General features: G+C 44.1%; 1 protein-coding gene across 1 annotated transcript in view; it reads left to right on the forward strand.

Moving 5' to 3' along the window:
* The first annotated feature begins 277 nt into the window (after positions 1 to 277).
* The window catches only part of LOC149455432 (arf-GAP with SH3 domain, ANK repeat and PH domain-containing protein 3-like), a 103,002-nt gene continuing 89,823 nt past the window's right edge, over positions 278 to 13,456 (forward strand). Inside the window, exon 1 of the mRNA XM_089686280.1 lies at positions 278 to 689. Within this exon, the coding sequence (XP_089542406.1) occupies positions 543 to 689 (147 nt within the window). The 5' untranslated portion in view covers positions 278 to 542. The remainder of the gene's footprint in view (positions 690 to 13,456) is intronic.

The following is a 13,456-nucleotide window of genomic DNA, read 5'->3' on the forward strand; positions in this document are numbered from 1 at the left end:
TGATGTTTTGCCCCCTAACTTCTTATACTGCACCCCCAGATCATATAGGCTAGATCCAGCCCTGCTGGGGAATGTTTCTTTAAGATCCTGGCCATGTGAAGGAAGACTGGAGTCTTCTCACCTTCGCAGGTCACATACTTGTAGAGGAGAAATGTGCGGCCAACGTGCTGAGACTTCGCTCCTTGCTCCGGAGTCGTCACGTGACTGGGATCGGCCGGGAGGAGGGAGGCAGAGCAGCAGGAGATCCCCCTCCTCCTCCTCCTCCTCCTCCCCAGTGCAGCCAACCTGGGAGACTCTCCGCTGTTACTCCTGATCCACTACAACTTTCATAAAGAGGGGCTGCTGACAGCACACCGATCCGAGCTTCCCTTCCACCAATAAACTTTGGCTGCACAAGATGAAGATGAGCTCCACCATGGACAACCAATGATTAGTCCTCCTTTCCATGACGGACCTTCTCTAGAAGTGGATCCGAAGTTGTCCAGCTGAGTGCAGAGTGGGATCTGGGCAGAGCCATGTCAGCAGAGGGTGTGTAGCCAGGGATGATGAAGAAGGAGGTGAGCACCATGCCAGACTCCACAGCATTCAGCCTCTTCCAGGAGATCAGCCCTGACCACCTCCAGGGACCCCTACCCAACTTTCTCAGCAAGGCACTCAAGTGTAGACAAGGAGTGACAGTTCTGGAGGAGGTGAGTGCTGGCTGCAGGGTGGACTCCTTTGTTCCAGTATTTGTTGATATTGTGCTGGTGACATGTGTGTGTGGATGTCATTGTCACACCTTGTGGGGAGCAGGGTGAGGTGAGGGGAGGAGTACTGGATGGAGTGGAGGAGATGCTGGAAATCAAAAGAGCTTCTTTATTTCCGCATACCAGGAACTAGAGACGACTCTTTTTGTTCTTCCCACAGACCCCTCCTTCCCCCCCCCCCCATCACCTATTACATACCCTCTTTTCTTTTCTCCTACTGTGTTTTTGTGTCCTGAACTGGCCATTTTTTTTTTCATTCCACCAAAAAAGTAAGAGATCGTTCCTTTGTCCAGTGAGCTGAATGAAGGAATCACTTTTCTGGGATGTTGTATTCTGACATCAGAACAAAAGTTTTCCTCTGTGTCCCTTCCACAGAAGTCGCTCAAATGATTGACTATCCTCAAGCGGGATGGACACACACTGATGGAAATTTGGACAATTCTTCCTGAACCAGCCAAATTTTGACCAACTTTCAGCTACTTGTTAAAGTGAATCATGAGACAGCTCTTCTCACCTTTCATCCCTCACCAGTACTAGCATCTTCTTCTGTATGTTTTCAGCTGTCTTTATTGGCTGGTGCGTGATGATGTCACTCCTGCGCATACACAGGAGCTAGATGTTACATGTATAAATACATCAGTGGTTCATATAGTGAACTCAGTGTGGAGTTATTCACCCTGAGGTCATCACAGAGGACAAGGGGGCACTCTTTACATCTGGAGGAAAAGAAATGTAATCTCCAAACATGGAAAGGTTTCTTCACAGTAAGAGCTGTAAAAATGTGGAATAGACTCCCTCAAGAGTTGGTTCTGGCCAGCTCAGTAGATTTATTTAAAAAAGGCCTGGATTCTTTATTGGATACACAGAACAGGGGCGTTCCTGGGCAGGTGCAGAGGGTGACACCGGACCTGCTCCATGAAAAGGTAAGTTTTAAAGCAAGCCGACGATCCCCACAAGATGGATTGGATGTGTGAATTGGGGAGCATAATGGATCAGACTCTGATTCATTATGCTCAATTTTCAGATCCGATCCATCTTCTGGGGATCGTCGGCTTGCTTTAAAACTTACCTTTTCGTGGAGCTCGTGGAGAGATCAGTTAACCCCATATAGGTTGCAAGCCGACGATCCCAGCAGAATGGATCGGCTCTACGGATTGGGGGGAACAATGGATCGGACTCCGATCCATTATGCTCAATCCGCAGATCCGATCCATCCTGCAGGGATCATTGGAGGGGGTGTCACCAAGTGTTCCGGCACTGGGTGACACCAACCCTAGGGACGCCCTGACACAGAATATAACTGGATACTAACATTTATAGGTAAAGTTGATCCAGGGAATATCCAATTCCTCTCGGGGGATCGGGAAGGAATTCTTTCCCCTGCATTAGCAAATGAGATCATGCTTTGCTTGTTTTTTGCCTTCCTCTGGATCAACTGTGGGTATAGGATTATAACTTTTTTTTTTTTTTTAATGGATGGACTTTTGTCTTTTGTCAGCCAGACTAACTATGTAACTATTACGGCACATGGGTCAGGCCGGCTGCTGTAAGCTGAGCTGCACATGCACAGGTCAGTGTTAATGCTGGGGGTCACTGAAAGCACTCAGGTGAATTTTATTGTAGAAGAGACATTGCATGCAATAGAAAAAACTTGCCTGCTCGTGGGGAATAACAGTGCAGTTCACACCTGGACACGGTGTGGGTACTTGTGTTCCGTGAGCATTTTCTGCACCGCGTTCAAAATGTGCTGCAGTTTCAATCCACAGAGGTTGTCAATATTAAGTTAATGATCCCCAAATGCAGGTTGCAAACGCAGTGCGTTTGTCTGCATCGGATTGAGTGGTCCAGAAATACTATGCGATTCAGTTGCAGTGCATTTCCAAAAGTAGTGCAAGCACTACCTTTGGTGTGGTGTAATCCGTTCAAAATGAATGGTCTGAAATTGCATCGCACAGAACTACATGTGAATCGCACAAGATTGCACAGCGTGTTCTTGCGCGATTCCCAGTGTGAACCGGCTCTTTAAGTTCCTGTAGCAAGTATAAATCAATTCTAGCAAACTCCACCTCTGATGCGTTTAGCAACCTTCCTAATTATATTCACCACTACTTTCTAATGGGAGAATGTAAAGAAACTAAAAAAGAAAAGAAAGCAGGGTTTTGTCCAAGTCAGTTGTATTCTATGCATTTTCAAACCTAAAAAATTACAGTTGAAGTCTGTTTAGTTGCTATATACAGTTGTGTTCAAAATAATAGCAGTCAGACATCACTAACCTGATCACTGTTTTTGGTAGAAATGATATTTCTACATGGCAAATAATTTACTAGCAGGTGTAGTAGAGTAATAGAAATCCAACAGACCAAACAGTCATGACATGCATGCTGCTGATTTTGTGTAATTGAATCACTAATTGAAAGGGGCATGTTCAAAATAATAGCAGTGTGGAGTTCTATTAGTGAGGTCATTCATTCTTTGAAAAACAGGTGGCAATTATTTCCCTTATTTAAGGAAGGAAGGCAGCAAATTCTGTACATGCTGGTTACAGTGCATTTCTCTCTGAAATTCTGAGGAAAATGGGTCGTTCTAGACATTGTTCAGAAGAACAGCGTACTTTGATTAAAAATTTGATTGGAGAGGGGAAAACATATAAAGAAGTGCAGAAAATGATAGGCTGCTCAGCTAAAATGATCGCAAATGCTTTAAAATGGCAACCAAAACCTGAAAGATGTGGAAGAAAGGGAAAAACTACCATTCGAATGGATAGAAGAATAGCTAAAATGGCAAGGACTCAGCCAACAATCAGCGCCAGGAAGATGAAAGAAGGTCTAAAGTTACCTGTGAGTACTGTTACAATTAGAAGACGCCTATGTGAAGCCAAGCTTATCTGCAAGAAGCTCCCGCAAAGTCCCACTGTTGAAAAAAAGACATGTGCTGAAGAGGTTACAATTTGCCAAAGAGCACATTGACTGGCCTAAAGAGAAATGGCGCAACATTTTGTGGACTGATGAAAGTAAGATTGTTCTTTTTGGGTCTAGTGGCCGGAGACAGTTTGTCGGACGACCCCCAAACACTGAATTCAAGCCACAGTACACTGAAGACAGTGAAGCATGGTTGCACAAGCATCATAATATGGGGATGTTTCTCATACTACGGTGTTGGGCCTATTTATCGCATACCAGGGATCATGGATCAGTTTGAATACATCAGAATACTTGAAGAGGTCATGCTGCCTTATGCTGAAGAGGAAATGCCCTTGAAATGGGTGTTCCAACAAGACAACGACCCCAAACACACCAGTAAACGTGCAACATCTTGGTTTCAGACCAACAAGATTGACGTTGTGGAGTGGCCAGCCCAATCCCCAGATCTTAATCCAATAGAAAACTTGTGGGGTGACATCAAAAATGCAGTTTCTGAGGCAAAACCAAGAAATAGAGAACTGTGGAATGTAGTCCAATCATCCTGGGCTGGAATACCTGTTCACAGGTGCCAGAAGTTGGTTGACTCCATGCAACACAGATGTACAGCAGTTCTCAGAAACAGTGCTTATACAACTAAATATTAATTAAGTGATTCAAAAGGAAAGCAAAATCTAAAAACATTTTTAGTTTATATATTGAATGTTTGAGTTTGTAAAGAAGAATACAAACACTGCTATTTTTTTTAACAGTCTAATATTCACTTTTCTTCAATTTTTTTAGAGGAACGACACAAATTTGATATATTTTTCTTCATGTTTTGATTTGGAATAGAATGTGTAGTGTTCCCAATGCATTTGTGTGTATTGAAATAAAAGATACTAGAATGATTTTGAGCTTTATTCACTTTTTTCAACATACTGCTATTATTTTGAACACAACTGTATATATATAAGGCCCCTTTCACATGAGCAAACTGATCGATCTGTCCCTTTTTCATGCGGATCCAATCGGACATTCCATTGTTCTCTATGGGGAGGTGGATGTAAACAGACATGTCTGTTTACACCCGCCTGCTTCTGATCCACTAAAACCAAATTGATGAGGGATCTGTTCTTCATCCATCTAGCACAGGGGTCTTCAAACTTTCTAAACTAAAGGGCCAGTTTACTGTCCTTCATACTTTAGGGGGGCTGGACTGTGGCCATTGGCAGTCAAAAAGGTCCCAACATCAGTGGAAAAAAATGCTTCAATCTTTGGTGTCCGTGGAAAGATCAGTTCCCTATCGTTTTTTTTTTTGTAATATGAAGGAATTTTGCCCCATCGTTGGTGTCAATGGGGGGAATAATGGCCCATTGTTGGGGTTTTAGGAGAAATTGTGCCCCTTCACTGGTGTCGGGGGGGGGGGGGGGGGATAATCGCCCATTGTTGGTATTAGTGGATGAAATAGTGCCCCAAGGGCCGGATAAAAGCAAGCAAAGGGCCACAGTTTGGAGACCAGTGATCTAGCAGATCAGATGACAGTCCAATGTAAATGGACAGGTGGTCCGTTTACATCCAACTGCCTTATAAAGAACGGCGGGCTGTGTCTGCTCTGCAAAAGCAGAGCAGACCTGGACCTGTCATCCACCTGCTCAGCAGACAAATTTCCCCCTGAGCAGGCAGATCCGCTTGATGATGTCCACCAGTGTGAAAGGGGCCTTAAGTGGAACTAAAATCATTTATTTACCAGTTTCATTCAAGGCTTGCCATGAATGATAACTGTCACATCTGCTTGTGCTGTCAACTGAACATTCAAGCCATCATAACTGATCACATGTGTAGTACCATGACAACTTTAGATCAAGCAGAGGCCAAGATGGCAGCTCCCTTGGCTATAGGGGATAGCAGGGTTTAGTTCCACGTTAAGCTAATACATGATACAATCTTGATTGTACGGTCACATTTGAGAATTCAAATTATTAGGTAGCCCAGGGATCAGCAGATATATATACAAATATGATGTTTAGCTAGCATTTATGTTGCATAGTCTTTGCAAATCTAAAGCTGTTCATTCACTGAGTGAATTTCAGCTGATTCCTGATGAACCAGCTAACACGAACACAGTGGGTGGCCCCGTGGCCCACCCCCATTCTACAAAAGTCAGTCGTTCTGTCAACTATTGTTGAAAGAGCCTGCTGGATAACTTTCAGCTAAACAGTGCCTGCATCCAATCAGATGCAGCCGCTGCTTGGGTATTCTATCAGAATATAATAGTCCAGCGAGGGAATTTGTCCATGTGCGCTGTTAGCCTGGATCAAGGAATCTGACTTCTTTAGTTCAGCCTGCAGTCTGAACAAGAGAAATCTAACAGTGTATGGCCAACTTAAGGCTAGCCACACACACATATATATTTCTCTTGTTCAGCTCACAGACTGAGTGAAATTTAATAGATTTCCCCCTTGCATGCTTAACAGTGCAGATGGACGAATTTGCCCTTTCAGCTATTCTATCCTGACAGCTGGCACCTGTAGCTGTCAGAACACCAGAACTGATTGGTACAGTCACTGGTTAGTCAGCAATTCCATTAAAAAATCGACTTTTGTGGAGCTGGCTGGTGCTGACAGCGTGACCCACGGCACACATTCTGGCTAATTTAACAGGAATTGGCCTAAATTTTAGCTTTTGTGTTGCATTGCGGTTATCGCGTTGCGGTGCTTTTCATTTTAGGTGGTACTCCAACACACTACGGCAAGGCAGCTCCAACTACCTTGATTTGGGGTACACTGGGTCAGAAAAAATGTTGCATTTTTTGTCTATTCTGGTGCAATGGCAGCACATTGAAAGTGTTACAAAGAGCAAAAATGATCAGTGAGAAGTGCTAAAGAATAAATGTATTAAAAAATATTATGACAAAAACGTTAAAATCAAGTCCCTCTCTGTTTAGTTTTTTCATTATTAGTGCATTCTTCAAGATTTGTGTTTGCATATTGTTTGTTGTTACATTATTTGAAAAATGTTGTTTTCGTTGATGCTATACCTTTAATGAATATGTAAATACATTTTTGTATTGGCTTACCAGATGCAGTGCAATATGTTGGACTTTGTGAATTGTCAGAATTGCACCCCCCCACTCTATTCCCTGAAGAGTGTCATATTGACTTGCAGACTTATCCAAAATGACCACCAGTTGTGGACTTATGTCTGTGCTACTGCACTTAGTCATCCATTGGCCATTCCTGCCTGTGCTGCCCTGCCATTTCTGCTACCTGGCCAAGTAGGAGGAAGAGAGAATGCAAGTAGGGTGGGGGAGTATCCAGTGACAGCAACAAAGCGATCTAGAGGGCAATGGGAGGGGGGCCAGTGACAGATGTTAAATTTAAAATTTAAATTTTAAATTACAATGCTGTATACCAGGTAAAGTGGAACTCTAGAGTTCCTCCAGAGGTTTTAGGTGTTTCTTGAGCTGTAGATGATTGACTTCCCACCTGATGGTACCTGCATAGTTCCAGGTTCAATGCCACTTGGCAGAACCAACAGGGGGGCATTCTGACCACTAATGTAAGGGGGGCATTCTTCCTACTGACCTTTTAAAGGAAGGGGGCAATCTTCCCACTGATCTCCAATGTAGGAGAGCATTCATCCCACTGACCACCAATGTAAGGGTTATTCTTCCCACGAACCTCCAATGTTAGGGGGCAATCTTACAACTGACCTCCAATGTAAGGGGGCAATCTTCACACTGACCTCCAATGTAGAGGGGCAATCTTCCCACTGATCACCAATGTAAGTGGCATTCATCCCACTGACCACCAATGTAAGGGTTATTCTCCCCACGGACCTCCAATGTAAGGGGGAAAATCTTCCCACTGGCCTCCAATGCAGGGGAGACATTCTTCTCACTGACCACCAATGTAGGGGGCATTCATCCCACTGACCTCCAATGTAAGGGGCATTCTTCCCACCGACCTCCAATGTAAGGGGCATTCTTCCCACTGACCTCCAATGTAAGGGGCATTCTTCCCACTGACCTCCAATGTAAGGGTCATTCTTCTCACTGACCTCCAATGTAAGGGCCGTTCTTCCCATTGATCTCCAAAATGTTTTCTTCCCACTGATCACTAATGTAAGGGCCATTCTTCCTTGTAACCTCCAATGTAAGGGGCATACTTCCCACTGACTTTCAATGTAAGGGGGCAATATTCCCACTGGCCTGTAAAGTAAGGTGCATTCTTCCTACTGACCTTTTAAAGGAAGGGGGCAATCTTCCCACTGATCTCCAATGTAGGAGAGCATTCATCCCACTGACCACCAATGTAAGGGTTATTCTTCCCACGAACCTCCAATGTTAGGGGGCAATCTTACAACTGACCTCCAATGTAAGGGGGCAATCTTCACACTGACCTCCAATGTAGGGGGGCAATCTTCCCACTGATCACCAATGTAAGTGGCATTCATCCCACTGACCACCAATGTAAGGGTTATTCTCCCCACGGACCTCCAATGTAAGGGGGAAAATCTTCCCACTGGTCTCCAATGCAGGGGAGACATTCTTCTCACTGACCACCAATGTAGGGGGCATTCATCCCACTGACCTCCAATGTAAGGGGCATTCTTCCCACCGACCTCCAATGTAAGGGGCATTCTTCCCACTGACCTCCAATGTAAGGGGCATTCTTCCCACTGACCTCCAATGTAAGGGTCATTCTTCTCACTGACCTCCAATGTAAGGGCCGTTCTTCCCATTGATCTCCAAAATGTTTTCTTCCCACTGATCACTAATGTAAGGGCCATTCTTCCTTGTAACCTCCAATGTAAGGGGCATACTTCCCACTGACTTTCAATGTAAGGGGGCAATATTCCCACTGGCCTGTAAAGTAAGGTGCATTCATCTCACTGACCTCCGATGTTAAGGGTATTCTTTCTAATGACCACCAACGTTAGAGACATGTTACACTGACCTCCATTGTGGGGGGCATCCTTCTCACTGACCACCAATGTAAGGGCTTGCTCACACTTGACTCAAAATGCTAACTCTTATTAAATGCACATATAGCGTTAATACTCGTTTGTAGATGTTTGAGACTTACATTAAAAATGCTCCCCCCAAATGCCCTATGTACATGTTTGGTGTGTTTGACATGCATTAAAGGCGAGTTAAAACCACACCACAAATGCCTATTAATGTAATGTTAATGCGTTGCAACCACACTGCAACCGCGCCGCGAATGCGCTGAAAAAGCATGCCAGCATGTTTGCCAGGCGTTACCATAGACTTCAATAGAAGGAGTTGAAATGCTTCAACTCCATGAAACTCAACATGATGCTTCAATTTTGAAGCGAGACGATGCTCATGCTTGATCTTTTGATAATCTAAAAGGTTGCAGCACAAAGACAATTTTTTTACTTTGCAGCTCAGCAATCAGATATTGAATGACAAATGGTTAATGTGGTTGGTCAGTGACCCTGACTCTCAATACTTGTGGTCTTTGAACAATTTCTTTTGATCCAATATTTGGCTTTAGTGTTTGTGTGTAATCTGGCATATACAGTACATGGCTGTATGGTGGTTGGGTTGAATGGTTAGGCCAGCTGAAAACACAGGACTTGGGATCTGTAAGAAGCCCAGTGTTTCAAAGTACTGATGGAATATGGAAGATCTAGATGCTTGTAGCTAGTGGTGACCATCAGAATTGTACGTTAAAGTGTTACTAAACCCAAGACCCTGCATTCACTCTATCTGATCTCCCACAGTACCCATAACATGGAAATGCAATTATTTTAGTAAATATACACTGTTAAATACCTTTTCTCATCAGCAGTTAGAGCAGTCTTGTGACTTCTATCACTGTCCAGCTGAGCACTGGTTAAACCTTGTAGGAGGAGTTTTAATTTTCCCCAGATTGTCCTATGAGGCTGCAGGATCCCTGGCCCTCTGTCTGGACAGTGCTAATTGGCCCTGTGCTGATCATATGCAAAAAAAAAAACTCTAGAGCTATACATACCAAACTGAGCATGTTCAGCTTGCTTCCAAGGCTCTGCTCTATCAGCAGATGGATTGGGGACTGTGGAAGAAGGGGAAGACCAGCGAAGACAGGTTCAAACATCCTTTTTTACACAATGCAGGGGATTAACCCGTTAGGTTTTACAGTGAGTATAACAAGCATGCTTTCCTGCATATACAGACTGATTTTACTGTTGTAGGTTTAGTAACACTTTAAATCATCTGAGCAGCTGACAAAGGAATTTCCTTTGAACCCCAGGTGGTTCTACCAATATTTGCAGTTGCGACATGTTTTACTTGTTCAGTTTTCTTCAGTTTCATTTTCTTTGGTGCCGGAGTTGGACAGAATGGTACAGGTGACTTCCACTAGGGGTCTCATCTCATTTATGTATTCAGCTGTTCTGGAGAACTCTTCACATAAATTCCCCCTGCCTTCCAGGGCAAAATGGGAACAAGATATTGGGCCAATTTTGAACCATGCCTGGGATGAGATCCTTTGGGCACTTCCCTTTGTCTCACTCTCATTCGCACTAGCTAACCCAATTTTTTTATTCTTCATAGGGTGTATAGGACCCCAGAATTTTAAGATTGGACCCAGCATGTCCCAAATCTTGCAATTTAGGGTCCCTGATGCACTTGATGTAGTGCTGCCCCAAGCTCCAGAGGTATTGGGAGGAGGTTGTTGATCTGCTTAATGGGATTTTAGATATGAACCTTTTAGTAGACCCACTTACTTTCTTACTTGGCTATGTTAACTTCTCTGTACTTAAGCCTCCAGTATGGATTACTGTTGTATGAGCACTTTTAGAGGCCTGTAGGCAAATTGCACTTTTGCTTATCCTGTCCAACTGGATATTCGACCTGAAATTTGGTCACCTTGAGTCATATGAGTTCAGCTGTGAGCTAGCCTCGTCTAAGTATTGCTGCATTACTCTCAATGCAGGGTCCATATGTAGACTTGGTCTTTTGTAAAGGATTATTCCGCTATCTACCCTTTTCTTGATGGCTGTTTGGTATGCTCTATGTGCTTGCTTTTTGGTTTTGTTGGGTATTTTTTTTCCTTTGTTGTGTGGTATTTTTTAATAATATGTACTTTATTTATTTGTTTATGTATATAAATGTTTTTTTTTATAAATAAAATAGAATCTAATAAAAAAAAGTACATGGGGCAGTAAACACTGTTCTATGATCACATACAGTTGTAAGAAAAAGTAGGTGAACCCCTTGGGATTACGTGGAGTTTTGCATGAATTGGGCATAAAATGTGCTCAGAACGTCATCTAAGTCACCACAATAGAAGAACACAGTCTGCTGAACATAATACTACACAAACATTAGATGTTGCCATGGTTTAATTGCACATAACATGTAAACATTCACAGTGCAGGGAGGAAAAAGTATGTGAACCTTTGGACTTAATAACTGGTTGACCCTCCTTTGGCAGCAATAACCTCAACCAAACGTTTCCTGTAGTTGCAGATCAGACCTGCACAACGATCTGGAGTAATTTTGGAGCACTCCTCTTCACAAAACTGTTTCAGTGTAGCAATATTTTTGGGATGTCTGGTGTGAATCACTCTCTTAAGGTCATGCCACAGCATTTCAATCGGGTTGAGGTCAGGACTCTGACTGGGCCACTCCAGAAGGCGTATTCTGTGCTGTTGCAGCCATTGTTTTGTTGAATGACTTGTATGCTTTGGGTCATTGTCCTGTTGCATCACCCATCCTCTGCGGATCTTCAGCTGGCGGACAGATGGTCGTATGTTTTCCTGCAAAATATCTTGATAAACTCTGGAATTCATTTTCCCATCAATGACAACTATCCGTCCAGGCCATGAGGCAGCAAAGCAGCCCCAAACCATGATGCTCCCTCCGCCATGTTTTACAGTGGGGATGAGGTTTTGATGTTGGTGTGCTGTGCCTTTTTTTTCTCCACACATAGTGTTGTGTGTTCTTCCCAAACAACTCAATCTTGGTTTCATCTGTCCACAGTATATTTTGCCAGTAGTGCTGTGGAACATCCAGGTGCTCTTTTGCAAACTTCAAACGTGCTGCAATATTCTTTTTGGACAGCAATGGCTTCCTCCGTGGTGTCCTCCCATGTACTCCATTCTTGTTTAATGTTTTCCTTATTGTAGATGTGTCAACAAAAATGTTAGCATGTGCCAGAGATTTCTGTAGGTCTTTAGCTGACACTCTTCTTTACCTCATGCAGCATTCTGCGCTGTGCTCTTGCAGTCATTTTTACAGGACGACCACGCCTAGGGAGAGTAGCAACAGTGCTAAACTTTCTCCATTTGTAGACCGTCTGTCTTACCGTGGACACATGAACATCAAGGCTTTTGGAGATACTTTTGTAACTGTAAGGGACAGCCCGGCGGCACCTCTAGCAATCCACCAGTGGGGTGCTTCCAGAGTGCGGAATCTAAGTCCCAGAGCACTTGTTCACCGGGGCCCCTGATGGTGGGGATGGACTTGGAGCACTCTGAGACCAGGTCGCGACTACTGGGCACACCCACCACTGGTAGAGGTATCTGCCGAGGGCTCCCGCAGAGGAAGAGCCTGATGTGAGGAGGTCGGGAGATCCCGACGGGATGGATGGATGGATGGCTGAGCAGGTGCAGGGTCAAAAAAGCCGGGTTGGGAACCATGGGGTATGCGAGGTACAAAACAGCGGGCAGAGAATAGTCGGGTCACACGCCAGGTCAGCAACAGTATATCAGAACAAATAGGGGGCATTCAGAAAAGAGGTCAGGCAAGCCAGAGGTCAGGGCAGGAGAAGGCAGCAAGGTCAGACAATCCAGGTAAGTACTTACAGTAACACAAGTATCACAGGAACAGATTAGACCAAACGGCATTCAATGACAGCTCAGGGCGATTTAAATACCGCGCCCTGCGCTGTCATTGTTGCCCGGCGCGCGCCCGCGTCACTCACTGCGCATGCGCGAGCTCGCCGTGGCCGGCCCGGACCTAGTGCCCGCATTCCTGTGTGAAGCGCGGCGATCCCTGACAGTAACCCTTTCCAGCTTCATGCAAGTCAACAATTCTTGATCGTAGGTCTTCTGAGAGCTCTTTTCTGCAAGGCATGGTTCACATCAGACAGTGCTTCTTGAAACCAGTAAACCCAAAACAGGTGTGTTTTTTAAGGGCAGGACAGCTGTCAGCAACACATCCAATATCATCACACTGATTGGAGTCAAGGTTGGCTCACTCCTGCCTCCAATTAGCTCTGGGAGAAGTCATTAAGCTAGGGCCTCACATACTTTTTCCTCCCTGCACTGTGAATGTTTACATGTTATGTGTAATTAAACCATGGCAACATCTAATGTTTGTGTAGTATTATGTTCAGCAGACTGTGTTCTTCTATTGTTGTGACTTAGATGACGTTCAGAGCACATTTTATGCCCAATTCATGCAAAACTCCACGTAATCCCAAGGGGTTCACATACTTTTTCTTGCAACTGTACATACCTGTACATCATTACATCTAACAACCTTTTCAGTGGGATTTTTAAAAGCATTTGAGCTGTTATATTAGACTAATTGGTTCTAGAATTCTTCTTTCTTTTTTGGGAGATAGGAAGTGTCGATCTCCTGGTCTACCACAACATTTAGTGGTTTTTCCTTTTGACCTCCATGTCACTACAGGACAGGGTAGTGCCTTAGAGTGTGGCAGGAGAAACCAGTCTGCATTGTGGGGGACCAGGAGATCAACACTCCCAGAAATGTTGGTTTGTTGCTTGTTTAAATCCTTATGTTGCTTGTGTTGGTTGCAGTTATTTGACACTATTATATGCCTGATAACATAC

The sequence above is a fragment of the Staurois parvus genome, unplaced genomic scaffold (genome assembly GCF_062004578.1).
Source record: "Staurois parvus isolate SC_StPar_1 unplaced genomic scaffold, SC_StPar_1.0 ptg000394l, whole genome shotgun sequence".
NCBI lineage: Eukaryota > Metazoa > Chordata > Amphibia > Anura > Ranidae > Staurois > Staurois parvus.